Source organism: Danio aesculapii, chromosome 10 (assembly GCF_903798145.1).
Source record: "Danio aesculapii chromosome 10, fDanAes4.1, whole genome shotgun sequence".
NCBI lineage: Eukaryota > Metazoa > Chordata > Actinopteri > Cypriniformes > Danionidae > Danio > Danio aesculapii.
In genome coordinates, this window is record NC_079444.1 from 32,926,985 (window position 1) to 32,950,764 (window position 23,780).

Here is a 23,780-nt window from a genome sequence, read left to right on the forward strand (position 1 = left end):
AAATAAAATAAAATAAAATAAAATAAAATAAAATAAAATAAAATAAAATAAAATAAAATAAAATAAAATAAAATAAAATAAAATAAAATAGAAAAGTGCATTAAGTGTTTAACATTTGTTTTTGTTTTTTTATTTGCATGTTTAAGAAATAATGCATTGATTTTATTTCACATTTGTTTGTCTTTAAAATAAAATAAAATATAATAAAATAAAAATACTATTCAAAAAATAGAACAGATAATTAAATTCATTATTAAGACTGAAGGCCCCTTCACATTAAGCCTTCTCAAACATCTGTAACATGAGTTTTATTTTGGTGTTCCTGGCAACATACAGAATGACAAAGTAAAATAAGATCACATTTTAAGTGATATAGTCAGTTTTATTTTGTCTGATGGAACATTAACATTTGTTTTTTATTTGCATGTTCATGTTCCATCAGATACAAATAAAAAATAAAACTTGCTATATTACTGAAAATGGGATCTTATTTTACTTTGTCATTCTGTACTGTATGTTGCCAGGAGCACAAAAAAATAAATAAATAAAATAATAATAATAAGAAGAAGAAGAAGAAGAAATAACAATATAAAATAAAATAATATAAAAAATATAAAATAAAAATAATATAAAATAAAGTAAAAAATAAAAATAATATAATATAAAATAAAAAATAATATAATATAAAATAAAAAATAAAATGAAATAATATAAAATAATATAAAATTAAATTAAAATAAAATATTAAATAAAATAAAAAATAATATAAAATTAAATAATATAATAAAATTAAATTAAAATTTAATTAAATTAAAAATAATAACATAAAATATTATAAAACAAAATAATAATTTAATATAAAATTAAAAAAAATAATAAATAAAAAATAAATATAATATAAAACAATTTAAGATATAATATAATATAATAATGTAATATAAATTATAAAATAATATAATATAAAATAAAAAAAAAAAATTAAAATAATATAAAATAGTATAAAATAAAATAAAATATAAACATCATTCAAAAAGTAGAATTCACTATTAAGGCTGAAAGCCCCCACACATGAAGCCTTCTCCAACATCTGTAATATGACTTTGCCTCCAGGCCAGATGTACGAATGAATAACAAAATTAAAACTTTACAATTAAGTACAGTAACACCCCCCACACTCCATCTCTGATTTACACACACACATAAACACTCACACACATGCAACCCCAAACAGGGCCCCAGCCGCGTGCTATGTACAGCTCCCTATTGTACTCTCATTTCCTGACAGGAAAAGAGGAGGCTCTCGCTCTCTCGAATGAAAAAAAAAAAAAAATAGACATGTGGCAAGGACTCTGCACTGACCCACGAGATCTGCGTCGCTCTGACTCAAACATGCTATTTTAACAAACCCACCGTTACAGGAAAACGGAAGATAGAAATTAAACAGAAAAAAAAACACCATTCACCCATCACAAACGTCTGCACTCATCAGCCATGTCTGCCATTATGAATTATATATACACACGCTCTATCTTTTGTGTGTGTGTGTTAAAAATTGGTGCTGTAAAATTGAAGTCTCTTTGTCTATTTTAAGATTTAATGGATGGTCAGACTGACTGGACAAAAAAGAAAAAACACACAAGCAATCCCATCCCTCCTGCCAATTATCGTCAAATAGCTGACGTCTGAATTTTTATTATTATTTTTATTTAAGTACTTCTGGTCCGAGCAGTCAGGCTGTTTTTGTCAAGGTCAGGCACTGTCAATAAGGAAAATATTTGACGACGCAAAAAATAATACACGGTATTAAAAGGATCGCACTGTTGGAGTGGTGGGATGGGGGGGGGATTTATTTTTAACCGAGCAGAGATTTGAAGTGGGGCGACTACCTCCGTTAATGACAGGCTAGTCTTGGAGAACAGAGCTCTGAAACCACAATGAGCTATAATGGAGCAGTTATCCAGCGGTACTGGCTCACGAGAGGAGAACGGGGAGCCACTACTCACAGCGCTCACTTCATCAAACTTGCATACAACCCTCGACAGCCTCTTAACGCAAGGTGCTGCTGAAGGCCGTCAAACGCTGCATTACATCTACAGGAAAATACTTCAACGCATGGTGGACGCGTTTTTGAGGTCAAAGGAAAGGAAAATTGACACGTTCCTCTCGCTTTGTTATTTTTGGGCTTTTTTGTGACACTTTATTAGACAGAGTAGTGAAAGAGGAGCAGAAAATTAGTGGGGGGAATTATCGAGGGGCGTCACAGTCGTTTTCCACCGTAACAGGGCCACAGCTGATTCTATAAATTAAAATATATATCTATAAATGTGAAATTGGCCTGGAAAAAAGTGCAAATATGCTTCTGACTGCATATTTTCGCAAATAAAGAGATAGTATTTGGGACAAAATATATATATATATTTTTATAAAAGAAAAAAAAAAACATAAAATGACCACTCGATTACTTTCTGAAATCAAGGTCACCAAGCCAGCCAGTAAAAAAATAAATAAATAAATAAATAAATAAATAAATAAATATATAAATAAATAAATAAATAAATAAATATATAAATAAATGTTAATAAATGAAATAAATGTTTTTCTAAAAGAATAAAAAAGAAAAACAAAACACATAAAATGACCCCTCAACTACTTCCTAAAATCAAGGGCACAAAGTAAGCCAGTTAAAATGTCTTTAACAAAAAACAACTAAATAAAAATAATCAAATAGTAGAGTAAAGTAAAAATAGTAGGGTTAAAGTAAAATAACCTAAATCATCATCATTAGATCATTATATGATATAGTAAAAGGCGGTGTGAAAATGTAAAAATGGCCTTGAAAAATGTGCAAATTTGTTGTTTAATAAAGAGATTTCAAAAGGGTTTTAAAACAAAAATGTATTATTTCATAAAATAAAAACATATTTAAATGACCCCTCAACCACTTCCTGAAATCAAGTGCACCAGGTAAGCCAGTAAAAAAATTTATTTATCTACAAAAATATATAACAAAAATAATTAAAATAAATAATCCAAAAAACACAAATAGTGCAGAATACAAGTAATAGAGTAAAATAACACAAATCATCAATCTAAAGTATCTTTGATTATGATGGCTCAATAGTGTTTACATGATAAGGTTATTTATATGATGTAACAAAAGGTGGTGTGAAAATGGCTGGAAAAAAATGTGCAAATTGGTTGTTTAATAAAACACATAAAATGACCCATCAAGCACTTCCTGAAATTATTAGTGCCAAGTAAGCCAGTAAAATTTCTTTATTTATATATAAAAAAATAATAATCAAACCTTCTTTAAAAAACACACATATAGTAGAGTTAAATAAAGTAAAATAACACGAATCATCCATTTGAAGTACCTTTGGCTATCATGTAAACACCGTCGAGACATTATAATGTATGATGTAACAAAAGGTGGTGTGAAAATGGCCAGGGAAAATGTGCAAATTTATTGTTTAATAAAGAGATATCAAATGGTATTTAAAACAAATATTATACAAATATGACCCCTCAACCACTTCCTGAAATCCAGGGCGCCAGGCAAGCCAGTAAAAAAATGTCTTTATTAACAAAAACATTAAAATAAAAGTAATCAAACCTTCTAAAAAAACACATGGTAGAGTTAAATAATAGAGTAAAATAACACAAATCATCAATCTACAGTACCTTTGACTTATGTAAACACTATTGAGCCATTATGCTATTTATACCACCGTATTCTCTCGCTTACGTCTCGGTCACTTGAGCTCCCAAGTTTAACCCACAAGCAGCAAAAAGAGTTAGAAACAGACGTCTTTGGAAAGTTTCTTTGCAAAGAGAAAAACGCCCAGTAAAGCATCCGCGAACTGCCAAGGAATGGATCCGCAACCCATTTGTCAACAAATCAGGTGAAGCCACCATGTCCGTGCAAGAAGATCAACTGCTGGAGATCGCAAATGACAGCGGCCATTTAGTGGCTGTTCACATATCACGTCTTTTCTAGAGTTCACACAAGTTCATTATTTCCAAGGGAGGAGACACGCTCGCACCTTCCAGATATGCCCAGTTGAATGAACGCCTCGAGGAGCGCACCACGAGTCACGTGGCAAGAACTGACTGTTCAGCTTGTAAGGAATATACACATTTTGGTAGACTAATTATCTTAGACAAACACAGAACAGCCAAACACTGGAGTGCAGTTGATGGTCACCTGGCAACCTACCGACCACACTTATAATAAAAGATGGTGGGCTAATAAAGGCTTTATAATTTAAAGGGTAAGTTTCCTGGATAAGCACATCTTTTAAAATAAAAAAACGAGACAAAACCTGACTTAACCTGATCCCATATTTGGAAGAATCTGCAGTTAAATACCTTGAAAACCTCAAATATTATGATGTAAAAGGCCTATTGTTTAAAAGCACAGCTATTTTCGAAGCGTATGAATATCTTTTCAGATAATTTCACATTATTAGCACAGAAGTGTAGGAAACACTTCACGGTTCTCGTACTCGAGTTGGCTGGTAACTGGTAAGAGATTGAGAAACACTTAGAGCGAGTTATTCAGAGCAGCATAATCAAACCTAATCAAACTCGGTTTGATATCACGCAACAGTACAACTAATTGACTGAATTACCAAGGAACATTAGGTGTAACTCTTTTAGCAAAATACAGCCTGCATCTTACTAAAATAGACCATAATTAACTAAGTATTTTTTAAAAAGGCTGGGCTGAAAATAAAATGCATTCAGAATCTTTTTATTACTATTATTATTATTATTATTATTATTATTATTATTATTATTATTATTATTATGATATTTTAGGTCTGTGCTGCAGAGGGCATTTGAATATCTGCCTGCTGTCATATTGAATGGTAATGCACATTACTTATGGAACACAGCACCATGTCCCACTTCTCAGCTATCAGCAATGGCCACTAAGGAGACACGTCAAAAGAAGCACGGCTTCATTCCCTGAGAGTCACTAGTGAACTCATATTTCATAGCAGTTTTAAACAATCACTATAATGTGATGACTTTTGTATTGGTTTAAAATATAATGGTGTATTTTTCAAATGATAAATGTTTCATCAAAAGGGAAGAAATAAAATAAATCAAATATCAGCAAATCTTTTGGATCTTGGATGGACGGATGGGTGGATAGACAGGTAAATGGATGAATGGATGGATAAGCAAACAATGAATACATGAACGGATAGATGGCAATAATATATATCAATGGATGGATGGACTGACAGATGGAAAAACAACTGAACGATGGATGGATGGACGGATGGATGTAAAAACAATTGAACGATAGATGGATGGATGGATGGGTGAATGGACGGATGAAAAAACAATTAAACGATGGATGAATGGTTGGATAGACGGATGGAGAAACAATTTAACAATGGATGGATGGTTGGACTGCAGGATGGAAAAACAATTGAATGATGGATGGATGGTTAGACTGACAGACAGATGAACTGATGGATGGATGAAGGGATTAATGGATGTAGTGAGGGATGGATGAACTGTCAGGTGGAAGGACAAACTGATGAATGGATGGACTGACGGATGGATAGATTGATAGTCAGATTGACGGAGGAAAGGTTGGACGGACTGACAAGATGGATGGGCTGATGGATGTAAGAACAGCTGGATGGAAAATTAATTGAACGATAGATGGAGGGATGGACACGATGGATGGATGAATCGACACAAAAGAACAACTGAATTAAAAAATTGATGGATGGACTGACAGATGGAAGAACAATGGATAAATGCATGGATGGATAGATGGACTGACAGATGAAAGAACAATAGATGAATGGATTGATGGATGGAGGATTAATTGAACGATGGAAGGAGGGATGGGTACACAATGATGGATGGATGAATAGATGGATGGATATACTGACAGATGAAAGAACAATTGAATAATGAATAGATGGATGGATTGACAGATGGCCGAACGATGGATGAAAAGATGGATGGATGAACAGATGGATGGATGGATGGATGGATGAAAGATGGGAAGAACAATGGATGGATGGCTGGACGGATGGATAGCCTAATGGTTGAAAGAAAGATGGCTGGATGGACCGATGTATGGATGGATGAATGGACTGACAGAAGAAGGGTGGAAGAAAGATGGATGGAAGATAGATGGATGGATGGATGGATAGACACACAATTACAGATAGACTGACAAATGAAAGAAGGACGGACAGACGAATGGATGGATAATATGACCCCTGAATAATGGATGGCTACATGATGGAATAAAACAATGGACAGATGATGGAACAAAGACAGATGGATGGATAATAGAAAATACCAAAAGAACAAAACAATGGGTGATGGATGGTAGAACAATAGATGGAAAGATTATCAAAAAGAACGATGGATGACAAAACCACTGTCAGAACAGTTGAACAATGAATAATAAAAAGACAGAAAGAACAGTGGATGGATGATAGACAGATTGATAGAATGATTAATGCATGGATAGACGATATGGATGGTTGGACAGAAAACTTGATGGAGTAATATAACATTGAATGAACGTCTGGGTGACAGGCCAACAGATGAAAGAACAATGGATGACCAAATGATTGATACAAGAATGGATGAATGGATTAAAGACTTTAAAATATATATCAGAGCTACTGTCGTCCCATTTCTGATTTCCAAAGCAGTCTTCAAAAAAACCTTGTTATGCATTAAGGTTGAACCACCAAACAAAAATTCTCTCTATCCTTGAGTGGTGAAACTCAGGAGTCCATCATTCAAGCTCTGCCCAGAACAAATAGACTTACCTGGCACCACAGAGCGAAAACATCATTAGGATTTCGCTCTCATCCGACTGACGGAAATAAAAGAGCGGGACAGCAAACAGCGAGAACATATCAAAACTGTCTGATCTGATTAGACGCCGACAAAATATGGAGGGCTTTGCACAACACAAGCAGACCTCAAGTAAAAAGAGCAAGAAAAACAAACAGTCTCATGATATACACTGTTGTTAAAGAAGGTGGACTTTTTAGACCGTCGAGACTATAATCAGAGCAGAAAGGACCATCTTACTCTATGTCTACACTGTTAAGCAAACAGGCATTTTTTTTTTCAAAGACGGTTGTGAGATTAATTGGTGTGAGCGTGATAGAGTCATATTCGCTGTGTAAAGCCATGAGGAGAATGCAGTTTAACAGTAGTGGTCTCTGGCCGCAAGCTGAGCAGCTTTATCACACTGCATTGATTAAATAACTGTGAAACCATCAAAGGTTTTCCTCATCCTTACATAGAGCTGTCATTGAAGTGTAAAAATGTATTGTGATACATTAAATGAATAATTTATCAAATGCAAATAATCTTGGATGGATGGACAGACAGACCAACAAAGGAATGGTAGGATGGATGATGGATGGATGAACGAAGAAAGGAATGGACGGATGGATGGATAAATGGATGGATGAACGAACAATGGAATGGATGCATGAATGAATGAATGAACAAAGCAATGGATGGAAGGATGGACACACAAATGAATGGTAGGATGGATAGACAAACCGATGAATGGATGGACAAAAAAGGAATGAATGGATGGACAAACAGATGGATGGATGGACAAACTGATGAATGGATGGATAAACAAAGGAATTGATGCATGGATGGATTTATGGACGAATGGGTGGATGAACAAAGGAATGGATGGATGAACGAACAATGGAATGGATGGATGGCTGCATGGACAGATGAACAAATGGATGGGTGGATAGAAAAAGAAAGGGATGGATGGAGGGACAAACAAAAGAATGGATGGATGGATGGATGAACAAAGGATTGATTGGATGGATGGATGGATGGATGGATGGATGGATAAACAAAGGATTGGGTGGATGGATGGATGGATGAATTGCTGGATAAACAAAGGATTGGATGGACGGATGGATGAACGAACAAAGAAATGAAAAGATGAATGGATGGATGTATAAATGGATGGATGAACGAACAGTAGAATGGATGGATGAATGGAACAAAGCAATGGATGGACAGATGGATGGATTGACAAATAAAGGTATGGATGGAAGGATGAACAAACAAAGGAATGGATGGATGGATGGATGGATTGACAAATAAAGGTATGGATGGAAGGATGAACAAACAAAGGAATGGATGGATGGATGGATGGACAAAAAAGGAATGGACGGATGGACAAACAGATGAATGGATGGACAGATGGATAGATGGATGAAGAAAGGAACTGATGGATGGATGGATTTATGGATGAATGGGTGGATGAAAAAAGGAATGGATGGATGGATGGATAGATGGACGAACAATGGAATGGACAGATGGATGCATAGACAGATGAACAAATGGATGGATGGACGGACAAAGTAAGGAATGGCTGGACAGACAAACAAGTGAATGGCTGACTGGCTGGAAATAGATGAATGAACAAAGGATTCGTGTATTATGGATATATTATGGCCATATAAACGACTATATGAATGAGAATTATGAGTAGGACGGGATGTCATCATTCCTACCGGTAAATGAGCGTTTCGTATCGAATACAAAAGTGAAAGCATGCTGAAATATTACAGAGAATGGTTTATCTGTTTAGAAAATTGAACAAAATTAGCATCTGATAATTTTTCCATATTTTAATCCTATAATATTTACTATTAGGCTTACTGTTTTGTTCACTTCTGCACTGACACCTCGAAAGAAAGATCAACATTGATCTGTTTCATGAACAGACTGCAGTCTTGATTCATCTGTTATTTCTCTCTATAATTTAAGCCTATAATGCAGAATTCTAGCCAACGTTTTTTTAATAGAACGATTGATTCGATAGATCGATTTTTACAAAACTGAAATGAGGCCATGTCTGAGAAAGTCTTATCTCTCTGGTTTATATTTATTGACGATGTCTGTGGGTGTCAAAATTGAAGTGCACCTTTTCGCTTATAATGTCTTATAATCATCATAAATTAAAATAACCACGTATGACAGCTGAGCGGAATCTGTGGAACTCTGAAAAACAAACCGTGGAACTCTGACCAATGTGAGCAGAGTTTACTCGCATGTGAATTTTGGTCTGTTTAGAAACTTTGCCACATGAAAGCGAACCAAGAACCAAAATTGCAGCAATTTTAGTTGCTGTTTGGAACAAACGAATCAATCTAGTATGAAAGCACCCTAAGATAAGTTAAACGTCAAGAAAAAACAACTCACCTCTGCTTGGAAGCCCTTCAGCAAAGGAGCTATCTGTTTACGCAAATCCTGCAAGAGAGAAACAAAAACACAACACAAAAAGTTACATTATTACCTTATTAATAAATATATTTGATTCAAAACAGTGAAATAAACAAACACAATCAAACTCAGCATTTATTTCAAGTGGATTTTAGGACATTGAAAGCCGAAAATCCCAAGCATCTGATCGCAGATGGAGTAAATAAAAAAAACGGGGGGACAAAAACACAGAATATATTCAAATGGATATCTTAATTTATCAAATGTCCCAGGGCTGGTTTTGTTCTCATGAAAAGAAAAAAAACAACAACCCACACACACAGCAAGTGCACGCACATGTGTATGCGCAGACGCACACACAAATGCTCTCCTCCACAAAAGAGTATCACCTTGTGCTGCTCCTGACTACAGGCAAAGGACAGTGTGTGCTTAAAGGAGTGTGTGCATATGCATACTCTCCCAATATGCCCTCGTTTTTTTCCCCCTCGCACGACTTCTCCATGACTCAGTCCCCTCCAGAGAACAAAAAAAACACACACTAAAGCTACATGCATGCATACGTGTACTTGGGCTGAAACTAAAAGAATGACATAATTACAAAGATTTACAACTGTAATCTATTACCAAATCATCTTGTCAGAGTCACAGATAAACGAGTTGCTTTTCAGGCTCATGTTTCTGAGTGATATGAAATTTTCATTTGGGGGGGAAAAAAATCATAAAAAGAAATCAAAAAAAATATCTGCCTGTCGAAAACAAGCGGCGTCTTTGTTTGGGGTTGGGATGTCAGCGCACCTCCCCTCCTCTCGCGGGGCCCTTACAGTCGAGTAATTTTGATGCCGTGGTATTAAAGTATATCAGATTAAGATGAACATCAATGCTTCTTTCATTTGAACATAGGGTGGGTGTTTCAACATGAAATGACATTACACACGGCTGTGAATAAATCTCCCGGCCGGACAAAAAGCCCTCACATTAAAAGTCGGTATAGGAATGCCTACCACGCACAAACACATTACTGAGCGCTGGGGCCGAATAAAACGGCGCCCTGAGTGCTGTAATCGCCAGGACGCAGGCCATTACGCCACTGCGGCATAGAGATATACACATCATTACCAAAGCCGCTCGCGTTTCATTAGCAGTGTAGGAGTCGCCATAGCAGATATATTTAATATAATGGGCAGGACAGAATTGGATTTTACAGAAAAAGTAACAATAAAAAAACGATCCTCCTCTTCAGGCTGTCCGCCGCAGCTTTCTTTATGCTTTTGTTTTGCGAGTCGAAGTGTTGAGTGATCATGAGGATTAAAAAAATGATGTGAAACTAAAATGAGTTCATATTTGAGATAATGTACTAGTCTTTATAATTTTATCACAACACATTAAATTAAGGGTCATTAAAGAATTGACTAATATCAACAATTATTACATTTGTTACAGTTTTTACTAAATGTTAATGTTCATTTTCCGTAATAATTAACATATTAGTAATAGTACTTTTTAACTAATATGGTTAACAAATCATAACAAACCTTCAGTGTTAAGTGTTGCCAATAGAAATTACTACTACAATATTAAAACAAAATTAATTACATTTATGTTAACTAATTATAATTAATTTTATAATTATAAAAAGAGAGAGTTTTTTTTATTATAATTTTCTAGATAAACGTTTCATGACTGTTGCCATACAGGTTTCCCTTAACACTTCTCTCATCTGCAATTGGTTGGTCGGTCTAATAGTCCTGTCCACACACCATTGGCTGAGCCAGTTCATGCTGTTGTTCGGGAGAATTAAGATGCTCAAACTAATTATTAATATATTAAATACGTTTATATATAAATATATAATTTATATTAATAAATTTAATAAGTTCATATTCCTTAATAATTAATAATCGTATTTTTCAACTAATTTGGTTAACAATTCATAACAAACCTTCACTGTTAAGTATTGCCAATAAAATGACTACAAAAATATTAAAACTAAATAATTTATATATTTTAACTAATTATAATTTATTTTATAATTATAGAGAGAGAGAGAGAGAGAGAGAGAGAGAGAGAGAGAGAGAGAGAGAGAGAGAGAGAGAGAGAGAGAGAGAGAGAGAGAGAGAGAGAGAGAGAGCGCAAGTGAGTTCTAGAAAAACATTTCATGACTGTTTCCATACAGGTTTCCCTACACATTCCCTTAATCATCTGATACTGGTTGACGGGTCAAACTGATAGTACTGTTAGTGCCCACACACCGTTGGCTAAGCCAGTTCTGCTGTTGATGGGAGAACTAATAAAACAAAATTTTAATATATTAAATAAGTTACCTTTATTGACTTCACACTACATTAAGAGAGCATATTTTAAAGATAGACCTTTAATTTGTATCTAATTTAGAAAATTACAAAGAAAGAGCATCGTAACAGTTAATCATCTTCAGAAACATTTCGAAATTTAGAATTTTTTGTAGTATTTTTTAATAAATCTTTGCATTTCACAAACAATCTCAGAAATAAAGGTAAAAGCTGCCACACACTCATGCACATTTCAGTTACATACTTCAAGACATACTTTTAAGCTACCAATATGGACGCTTCTGATACAAACGCATACCTTTTTAAAAGAAACCACCCGTACTAGGGCTGCACAATACTGAAAAAACTAACATTGCAATATTATAACTTCCTACAATTTACTTCGCGATATTGAGCAGAATTTCAACAGATGAAATGAATACGTCTATTTGGAAAGCATTCATAATTTCAGATTGGAATGATTTTATACAGTGAAATTTACTGTAAAAAAACGGCAGCTGTGGTTGCCAGTGTTTCACCGTTAAAAATACGGTACAAACCTTAAAAGTGATTTCTCGTTTTTACAGTAAACTACCGTATTTGATTAATTTATATAGAGGTAATATGTCTGTATTTTGATTTACCAACATCTACACATCTTGTTACACAGATAGACATGTTAACACAGCCATACACAGGTGATGATGAGGAAGTTACATAATGAACCAAAGCTCATCACAAACAACTTTTCCCACAAGCAGAAAAGTGCATCAGTGTATGGAAGGTGCTCAGTGTCATTCACACAGCTACTAAACAACAGTATAGTAACACGCATAAAATGAAATAAACATTGTTTATCAACATTTGCTGTAACAAATATCTCGACTGTACATAACTGATAGGGAAACAACTAAAAGGATCCATAGTAATGTCAACAAAAAAGCATAAAACGTGGTGTGCCATGCAGGGAATTCTGGGAAAGTCAATTTACAGTTATTCGCCGTATATACATTAAGGAAACACACTGTTTACAGATTTTTACTGTAGCATTTTTACAGTTTTTTACTGTTGAAATCACGGCTATTTTTTACAGTGCAGCACTTGCCAGCAAGTGCAAGACTACTAGTGTTTCACAGTGTCTACACACAAAAACGTCCGGCAAGTTGACAGCGATGAGCAGGTAACACGATGACGAGGCAAGAAGACTCCATATAAAGCAGCTGACGTCTGCACATCTCAGTCATGTTCGGCGAGAGTCTGAGAGCGCGAGCAAAAAGCAGACAGAAGCGGCGGAGGGTAGCTTTGACCCCGCTGCACTCTTCATCTTCCCCGAGCGAGCAGCTGGGCCTCCTCTCTCCCTCTCTTTCTCTCCCGCCCGCACCGGCTACTGTACAGATGACATTTATGTAAGTGCCGCACCAGAGGGGCCCACGTGACCAGGAGGAAACATCTCTCAACATCTGGTTTCAACATAATACTGCAGGCCTGGCCAAAAGAGAGTATCCCCCCCCTCCATCCTCCCCCGTCCAACTTCAGCAGCTCTGCACATGCGATCGCAAGCAGTGCATAAAAATACATTTGGATTGTTAGCGAATGGATAAAAAGCGCGCAATAAAAGTAAATCTCCAGGATGCCGGCCAAGTTGGAGCTATGCACAAGTCGTTGGTAAATCCGGAGGGGTCTGAAGACGGAAATACAAGCTGTTGGGCTACTGTGGTGTAGAGAGAGACGGTGAGGTCAAAAAAAAAAAAAAAAAAACACATGACGTGACACTAGCTGAACAGCTGAATGAGCAAAAGTGATGCAGGGAAACTGTGACTTGTGGATGAGCGAGAGAAGGGGAATTGTTGGATTGGAAAAGATATGATATTCACTTTTGTGTTTTGAGATATTAGTGTAATAGTGGTTAGTGTGATGTAATGTGCATTTATATAGCAACTTTAAGTAGTTAAATGTGATGCAAAATGATTCTTATATTTAAAATCAAACACATGCTAAGTGAAGAACAGACAGTGTACTTTTCGTTTTACTTTAGTTCATTTTCAAAAAAATGTTACACCCTTTCATTTATTCATTCATTTTCCTTCGGTTTAGTCCCTTATTTATCAGGGTTTGCCACAGCAGAATGAACCGCAAACTATTCCAGCATGTTTTACGCGGATGCACTTTCAGCCGCAACCTAGTACTGGGAAACACCCATACATTTTTACATTCACACACTCTTAACACTATGACCAATTTAGCTCCTCCAATTCACTTATAGCGCATGGATGTCTTTGGACTGTGAGGGAAATGGGAGCACCCGGAGGAAACCCACGCCAACACAGGGAGAACATACAAACTCCACACAGAAATGCCGACTGCCAGCCAGGCAAATACGTACAAACTGTTTTTTTTTTTTTTTTTTTTAAATAACACAATAAGTATTCAAAGTGAGTGAAATGAAATGGAACGAACGAACTTCAAATGTACAAACGAACATACGAACGAACAAACCTACGAACACAAACTTGATTCAACTATGCATGCCTAAAATAAGGCTGGCTGATATAACGCAAGATTTCTGACTTTGAATAATCAAAAATATAATTATCGATTAAATTCCATGAAAGAAGAACTTTTATAAAAATAAGGGATAAATGTCAAAAACAAAGAAATAATAACCAAAAAATAATAACCTAAAAATAAAAAAAACAATAATTATTACAACTAACATCTGAAAAGGTAATAATATTTTTAAGATCCGTTGAATACTATGATACTGGCTGCTATAAAGAAAAATATTTCTGATTTTGTATATTCAGAAAATCAAGCTGTAATTAAAATAAATTAGCCTATGTGATATATTGCAATTAGTAGTTCAGAATATTTGCACCTGGTTAAATCTAAAATAAATAAAAAAATAAACAATTAACTGAATAAAAAAAAAAAATAATAATAATAATAAAAAAAAAAAATATATATATATATATATATATATATATATATATATATATATATATATATATACATATATACATATATATGCATATGCATATATATATATAAAAAATCTAAAAATCTATAAATAACATTTTTTAAATATATAAATTTAACTGAAAAAATTTATAATAAAAATAATTTAATTATTAAACAATTAAATAATGAATAATAAAATAAAATAAAATATCCGACAACCATCTGAAACAACAACAACAACAAAAACAAATGTTCTGCATCTCCTGGTGCATGCTGGATAATTGATCAATTTCATAACGCACCACTGTTATGCGCATTTGGATACATTTTTCATAAATTTAGCCAAGACCGAATGAAGGCCTTTTAGATTTTTGCCTTGACCCTGAGTACCCCATCAACAAATTTCCAGACCTTTATCTCAGTGAAAAAACAGCACGTTTGGTGTTTTTTCACCCTCCAAAAGCCAAGCCTGCAATCCTCCAGGGGTCTGGTGAGAGACGCTGCAGTCAATCAAGCACAGACACGTTATTCCACATCCAGCGAAAGCCAGTTTGGCAGATCACACACAGTCAGCCTGGTCAATTATTTACCATCAACGCCAGCCTCTCTATCCTCCTCCATTATATAGAGCATCACATGCCAACCCGGTCCTGGCACGTTGGCATCTGGCACCGAGGTGGCATTGCCTCGGTGGAGCTGCGCCAGGCCTGTTTTAAGCCGCTGGTGTCTGCCGTAATGCCAGCTAAGCTCGCTAGGTACGGTGATCAACAGATCGCTTTAATCGTATCTGATAGAATATACACGCGGAGGATTTCGCAAAATGATGGACACCCAGAATTTAACTAAATCCTCCTCTCAAGGCAGATGCAGGTCAGAATCTAGCTGACACAAATTCCTGATGATTTTACGGCTCAGTAGAAGATGGAAATGTTTATACACATGAGTTGGGTAACGTATAGATTCAGATTGATGCTTTGTGCATTTGAATATGTTAAAATGGGTTAAATAAAGCTAAGAATAGACTATTTTGGGGGTCGATTTTGGATGGGAAAAAAATTATTAAATAAAAAGATAAAAATGATAAATAATAAATTAGAAAATAACACGTTTATCCATAGGCACCTACAGTATTACTTTGCATTTGGACACATGGTCTATTATTGTTGTTATTCTTTTGTTATTTGTACTACTGCTGCTGTCATGAAAGGTCTAGTAATTGGTTTGCAAATTGCTTTAATGTATTAAAGGAAAATAATAATAATAATATTAATAATATATTATTAAATAAATAATATTTAAATATAAAGATAAATAAATGACAAATAACAATATATTTGTAAATAACTACTAATAAATTCACCCAAAAAGAGAAAAAAAAATAATCAAAAGGGGGCAAATAATTCTGACTTCAACTGTATATGCATATGTAAGTCCTATTGTGTGTGATTGTGTAGATATTTGCATATATGCGTGTACATATATGCTTTTATCTGAGTATATATTTGTTGTTTATTTTGCTTTATTTGTCTATACATTTGTTTATTTGGTTTATTTTACAATGCTTGATTGTTTGTTGTATGTGAAACTTTGAGTTGCATGTATGTAGGAAAAGTGCTATACAAATAAAATGTATTATTATTATTATTATTATTATTATTATTATTATTATTATTACTGCTGCTTTCATGGAAAGTCTAGTTATAAATTGTAACTAGACCAGTAATTTTTAAATTGCTTTAGTATGTTATTTAATATATTGCTTTAATAAAAGTAAAAATTAAAAAAAAATTGAAAATTAATAATTAAATATAAAGGTAAATGATAAATGACAATAAATTAGCAAACAACTAATACAAAATGTAAACATTTAAATAAAAAAACATATATATATATATATATATATATATATATATATATATATATATATATATATATATATATACACACTAAAATAAACAAACATAAAACTTAAAATAAAAAAATGCACTTTAATAAAAATGTAAAACAATTAAAATAAATAACATCATACTTAGTAATTATATTAAGTAAAAAAAATATTTTTAACATTCCATTATAAAATACAAATATATTTATTTTTATTTAAACAACCTTTAAAAAATATTTAATTTAATTATAATGAATTAAAATTATTAAAAAGGCTTTAGTTATTTTCTGACCTTGATGAGAATTCTGAATTAACCCTGTATTCTGACTGTTTACATGGACATCAGTAATCAAATGATTTGCCATAATCTGAATAAGGCAATAATATGATTAAAGTGTTTACATGAGTTGCTTTTTTAAAGGTTCTTCATGATCCCGTTTTACATGTTATAGCACATAATTCAATTAACATCATTGCGTCATCACAATATTCACATTTCCTTTGGAGTTTCATGTATTTTCGGGTGCATTTCTAATTTGTCGACTTTAACTGCAGTTCAGCAGTTTCACTTTCATTCAGGAGTATTTCAGTCATGCCTCCGTGACAAACGAGATATTACATGCGAGTGTGAACTGTTGGAAGAGTGGAGTTTTAGTGGTGTTTGACACCGTACGCCATATGGGAAAAAAACCCTCAGCATTTCGCGATGTGTGTGTCTGTGTTCCTTCACTGACTCGGTAGGTGCAGAGAATAGCGTCAAACAGCTGTGTGTGTGTATGTATAAACTATCCTGTCACAAAATGCGGTGAAAATCCTACACGACAGTAATAGTTTGATTAAGGTGTTGACATGCCTGTACTGCGCTTCAATAATGCAACTAAAATATTGCATACTCCACATGTCTTAATCCGATTTCTGTTTAGTTCGATTACGACTTTAGTCAGATTAAAGCAAACAAACATCACTGTTTACATGGTAGACTCTTAATCAGAGTATTGTCTTAATCGTATAAAATTCGGTCTATAGGTGTTCATGTAAACACCCCCCCCCCCACAAAAAAACAACAACTTTATCTCTGTTCAACAGTGTTTAAAAATGTTGTAACCTTACAACTGACTGGATCTCTACTATATTTTCTGTGGCAGACTCTTAAATCCAGCACTTTCAGAAAGACTTTTAGTATGAGACTTTTATAGAAGTAAGAGTAATGAAATAATGAAATAACGCTCAACTCAGAGCCTGTAGTTTTATGTTTTTGGATTCTCCAAGAAAATGGCTACCGGCCTGCCCTGCGAGTCGTAAATCTTAGTAAATACAGCGCTGGAAATGGTGGAAACAGGAAAGCACATGGTATGGCCTGTCCGCTGGCCATCTTCTCTTGTCTTTCTCTGCCTTCTGGATGCAGAATCTCCATTCAACAAAGTCCAGGAGCGTCACCCCGCTCGTTATTCAAAAGTACACACGCACACACACACACTTGCACACACACTCATGCATGGAGAGCAGCCATGATGGATGAGACGAGAGTTGCACTGATAAGAGAAAGGCCGCGGTGCCTCCATTATAGAGGAGGACACACAAAAACACAAACACACACACACACACTTGAAAACACTGTACAGGAAGCAGAAGCGTGGCATTTTACTGAAGGTGGCTGATACCAAAGTGCACCGTCAGCTTCGGTGCAAAAGAATCTGTAATATCAGATATTTTCCACATTCTTCACGTAAGAAAGAAAGGTAGCATCAGTGGTTGAGTCTTCAGGATAGAATGGGCGCCTGTTCAGCTGTCGGAAAAGGATGGACGGAAAATATGAGGTGACATTTGATCATGGCTTATGAATGTTAGGGATTTACCGATTGAAAACTGTGGCTGATTTCGATACCTACCAAGCAATTTGATGTTTAAAGGACATCTATTAGACGTCTAAAAAGTGAACATCTATTTGACGTCTAACAGTTGTCCAAAAATAGGCTAGTCATCAACATGTGCAATCATTCATTAATGTCTATTTTGTCTATTCGATTTTTACTGACAGCCCAAATTTAGCCTCGTTTTAGTCAAAATGTCTATAGACGTCAATTAGACTTCTTTTAAACTAAATTATTGATGAGTAATTTGTTATAATTGGATGTGAATAACCAATATATTAATATAAATCTCAAAATAGATTTGAGCGTGTTACAAAAAAAAGGCAAAAATGTACAACAGCCAACTGATTTATTTTAAAAGAAAGGTAGCATCAGTGCTTCAGTGTTTTAGGACAGAACGAGTGCATGTTCAGCTGTCGCAAAAAGATGAAAATGAAATGATGTGACATTTGATCACGGCTTTTGAATGTTAGGGATTCACCGATATGAAAACTGTGCCTGATTTCGATACCCACTAAGAAATTTGATGGTTCAAAGACATCTAACAGACGTCTAAAAAGTGAACATCTAATTGACGTCTAACAGTCGTCTAAAAATAGACTTGTCATCAAATAAAAAGACAGAGAGACTTCACATGTGCAATCAATCATTAATGTCTATTTGATAACTAGTCTAGTTTTGACTATCGTTAAACGTCTATTAGATTTCCACTGACAGCTCAAATTTTGCCTCGGTTTAGTCAAAATATCAATAGACGTCAATTAGACTTCTTTTAAACTAAATTCTTGAGGGGTAATTTGTTATATTTGGATGTGAATAACCGATATATTAATATAAATCTTAATATAGATCTGAGCCTGGTTACAAAAGAAGGCAAAAATTTACAAAAGCCAACTGATTTCATTTAAAAAAAAAAAGTAACATCAGTGCTTTAGTGTCTGTTCAGCTGTCGCAAAAAGATGGAAATGAATGAAGTGAAGTTTATTTATAAACTAATTTTGAGAGGATCACGTGCTTATGATTGCTAGCGGCTGGATCTGCATTATCCAATTCTCAATGCACCAATCAGACGACTCTTAAGCTACTACAAATACCCTGAGTTACGTATCACCACTATCTTCGTTTTGAAGAATCCCCCCTTCCACCCCTACTCCTCCTCCTTCCTAGATAGGTGACACGGTGGGCCAGTGCTTAGCACTGTTGCCTCACAGCAAGAACGTCTCTGGTTCCAGGCTTTGCCAAAACAGCAGACGTTTGCACATTCTCCCCGTGCTCACGTGGGTTTCCCGGTTTCCCCCCACCGTTCAAAAACATGCAACCTAAGTTTATTGACTAATCCAAATCAACACTATAGTCTTGCCCCTACCTAGCACTTATCTCTTTAAGAGCAACTACTATCTGCTCTTCAGCCACCATGACGGGGGAGTTCTCGAGATCTACCTGAGCTCAAACTACCCTCTTGCCTTGCAACAGGAGGGAGCCCCGAGCTCGAGGATCTTATGAGCTCAGGGCTCTCTCCCGGGACAGCATGCCAAAGCAGCTTATAATTAATCATCAGCTAAGTATGAACTCTTGAAAACAATATATGTGACATTTGATCATGGCTTATGAATGTTAGGGATTCACTGATATGAAAACTGTGGCTGATTTCGATACCCACCAAGCAATTTGATGTGTAAAAAAAAAATTAACATCTAATTGATGTCTAACAGATAGAATATAATTATTTCTTCAAACAGAAAGATAGAGAGACTTCTCATGTGTAAAATCAATCATTCCTGTCTATTTAATGACTAGTCTAGTTTCGTACTATTGTTAGACATCTATTAGATTTTCACTGACAGTCCAAATTTAGCCTCGTTTTAGCCAAAATGCCTATAGACGTTAATTAGACCCTTTTTTTAAACTAAATTATTGAAGGGAATATAATTTGTTATATTTGGACGCCAATAACTGATATACCTATAACAATATACATTTTTCTGTGCCTGGTTTAAAAACGGCAAGTGATTTTATTTTAAAATCGTAACTGCAAAAACCAAGAAAACGTCTTTCTACACATTTTAACAACTCCAACCCCAGTTAGACACACCTGAACCAGCTAATCAAGCTCTTATTAAGCTTACTAGAAGCTTACAGGTATACATGTTGAAACAAATTGAAGATAAACTCTGCAGGACAGTGACACTCCAGGACACAGTTGGGCACCACTGCTCTTCTATTCTAAAATGCGCATCTGCAGTGTGGGTTTAATTTTCCAAGGAGGCTCTGAAATTGGAGGTCTTTGGAATGTAATACAAATGTGTCAGTTGTTCTCTTGGTAATGCAAGCGTAATGTAAAAGAAAATACGGACAATGATCAGATATTTCTGTTTTTGGGACTCATGTTTTTTGATCTGATTTTAACTTTAACATTAAATCACAGAAAAAAGAAATAGCCTGCTATGAAGAAACTTAGTGATGACAGCAAACACACACACAAGCTCTACCAGCACGGCTCAGCATGGCTGTCTAACCATGTCTAGAGCTCAAACCCAAAAACAATTAAGTCTTAAGAGGATTTAAATACAATTTAAACTGTACCTGACAGTTCTTAGAACCATTTGACCAGCTGCACTAAAAAAAAAGACTATTTTAAACAGTGTGTCATTGTTTGTGAAGAGCTCACACAGACGTCGCTTTCAAATCAATCAGCTCTATAATGAATTTAGATGTTTTCAGTTTATTTACGATAATCTTGATTATCGGGATCTTGATCTCTGCTCTTGTAACGTTATGTTAAACAGATCCAGGATGTTCCTTACTTTTTATTTAATTCACCTTATTTTAACATTCAACAACTCTTTGAACAAATGAAGCACTTCTGTGAAGTAGCTCGAACAATCAAGTAATGAATAACAGAAATTCTTCACTTTTGGACTCTAGTGCAACAGTAAATATATAAAAAATCTAATATAAAAACAAATAGCACCTCAATTTAAATGCCCGGCAGGCAATCGGAAATTAACATATCTCACAGTTTGCTATGGCAATGTTGTCATCATCAACTTTGTAATACCTCCAGACCGCACACATACTCGCGATTTCCGCTGCAAGCTGCTTACGTGTTCTACTTTGCCAGCATTTAACCAATAGCGTCTCTGCAACAAAATGATGTTGTGATGTCATGCCGCATACATTGCTGTTTCTGTGTGAAGTCAAGAAAGAGGTCTAACTCTGTGCCACCACATAAGTATAGATGTGTTAAAAAAATTATGACTATATATATATATATATATATATATATATATATATATATATATATATACACACACAGTTGAAGTCAGAATTGTTAGCCCACCCTTTGAATTTTTTTTTCTTTTTTAAATATTTCCCAAATGATGTATCACAGAGCAAGGAAATTTTCACAGTGTGTCTGATAATATTTTTTCTTCTGGAGAAAATCTTATTTGTTTTATTTAGGCTAGAATAAAAGCAGTTTAAAATGTTTTAAAAACCATTTTAAGGTCAATATTAGGTCCTTTAAGCTATTTTTTTCCCGATAGTCTACAGAACAAACCATCATTATACAATAACTTGCCTAATTACCCTAACCTGCCTAGTTAACCTAATTAACCTAGTTAAGCCTTTAAATGTCACTTTAGGCTGTATAGAAGTGTCTTGAAAAATATCTAGTCAAATATTATTTACTGTCATCAAGACAAAGATAAAATAAATCAGTTATTAGAAATGAGTTATTAAAACTATTATGTTTAGAAATGTGTTAAAATAATCTTCTCTCCATTAAACAGAAATTGGGTAAAACAATACACGGGAGCTAATAATTCTGACTTAAACTGTATTTATATATTTTGAGTCCTGATTGAGTCTGAAACTGCGTGATAGGGCCTGATTTCCAATCATGTGATCAGATCTGGACATCCCTACTAAATTACCTGGTATTTGTCTCTAATTAACAAACCAAATCAGATATCACAGCGTATCATTTCAAAAAACTGCAACAAACGTCGCAAAAAGTCAAACTTTTATTTGTTAGCTTATTTGTGCATTTAATTACTATTAAATTTTTGTTTATTATCATAGTTTTCATGTGGGGGTCTGGATTCAAATTATTTGAATGATGGATATTATCTTATTACTCAATGTAAATTTCTGATATGTTTCTGCACTAAAAACATTCAATTAAAATGTATTTGAAAAAAATATATTTTCCAACTCGAAGCAAAGATCAAAGTCCCATGATGCAATATGAAAGCATAAATAAACAACATGAATCTAAAGGCTGAATTATACTTCTGCGCCGAGTGATCGGCGTGACCCACGGCGTCTGCCTTGCGCATAGTTGTGCATTTATACTTCTGCGCGTTGTTTGTGTTGCTTTGCAATAACACTTTCGAAATGCTAGCTGGCAGTAGGCTTTTATGTTCCTCTGTGTCGAGTTTCTTCGCAGGTGTTTTGTTTTTTCTTAAAGCTACAACCTAAAAACTCGGAAGCCAGCGGACGTGCAAAATTGTAATCATAAGGTAAACACAAAACAAAAGTCTCCATCTGGAGCTCCTTCACAGGACTCCACACTTGTAAACACTCACTCCATCGAGCTCGCTGCTTTAAGTACCACCCACATTTGTTAGCGATACCAAGCCGACCAATCACAGAGCTTGCGCCACTTGTCGTTGTGACGTGTAGTTACATTTTTTAGAGGTGCGCGTCAGCGGAAGCCATGGCGAGGGGTGACCGTGTGAAGGCTGCGCCGGACCATACTCATGCTCCTGAAGCATACATGTAACAATTAATTAACATATATTTTGAAAAGTGTAGTACAAATTTACATAAAACTTAGCATTTAAAAGTTACCTGAACAAACTTGTACATATGAACAACACTAATATTGATTGTTATATTAGCGAGCACTTCATCTGTGCTCACCTATTGCCCCTGAGCTTATGTGTGTGTGCGTTTGTATGCGCAGCTGTGCGTGCATGTGTGCGCGTGGGCGTGTCGGTGTCCCCTATTCGGTGCTCCCACACCCTTAAGGTCACAGTCAATTAAAGCAGACGCAGAACAGACCCCCATTGCATTCAGACCAATTCCAGCTCCACCTTCAGACTTACACGCTCTCTTAACCACACATAAACACGAGAGGGACCCGAGCACCACGCAAGCCTCAAAATAAGAGTTGTTACAGTAGGACAGAATGAGAAATAGATGGAAAATGGAGTATGTATGGGGGTGAGGGGCCCCCGATGGCCCCTGTGAGATGAATGCCCTGAGACGCTGGTCTGGTAATGAGGTCAGGGGACTGTCAGACAGACCCCCAAACAAAGACGCTGTGATCTAGGACCGGCCGGTCTCTCAGACACACTCACACACACTCATTCTTGATGGAGGCTATCAATCACACACATCCTCTTTAATAATACACAGCACAAACATCACGAATACTTGAAAAGCACTCTGATTTAATACGTTTACGCTTATAATATAATAGGAGCACATTTTTAAAATACTTAT

At 35.0% G+C, this 23,780-nt stretch overlaps 1 protein-coding gene across 6 annotated transcripts in view; it reads right to left on the reverse strand.

The window, feature by feature from the left end:
• Positions 1-23,780, reverse strand: part of cux1a (cut-like homeobox 1a) — a 250,599-nt gene that overhangs the window by 130,906 nt on the left and 95,913 nt on the right. For all 6 annotated transcript variants that reach the window (XM_056467313.1, XM_056467309.1, XM_056467310.1 and 3 more), the window contains exon 3: positions 9,247-9,294. In XM_056467313.1, the coding sequence (XP_056323288.1) occupies positions 9,247-9,294 (48 nt within the window). The remainder of the gene's footprint in view (positions 1-9,246; positions 9,295-23,780) is intronic.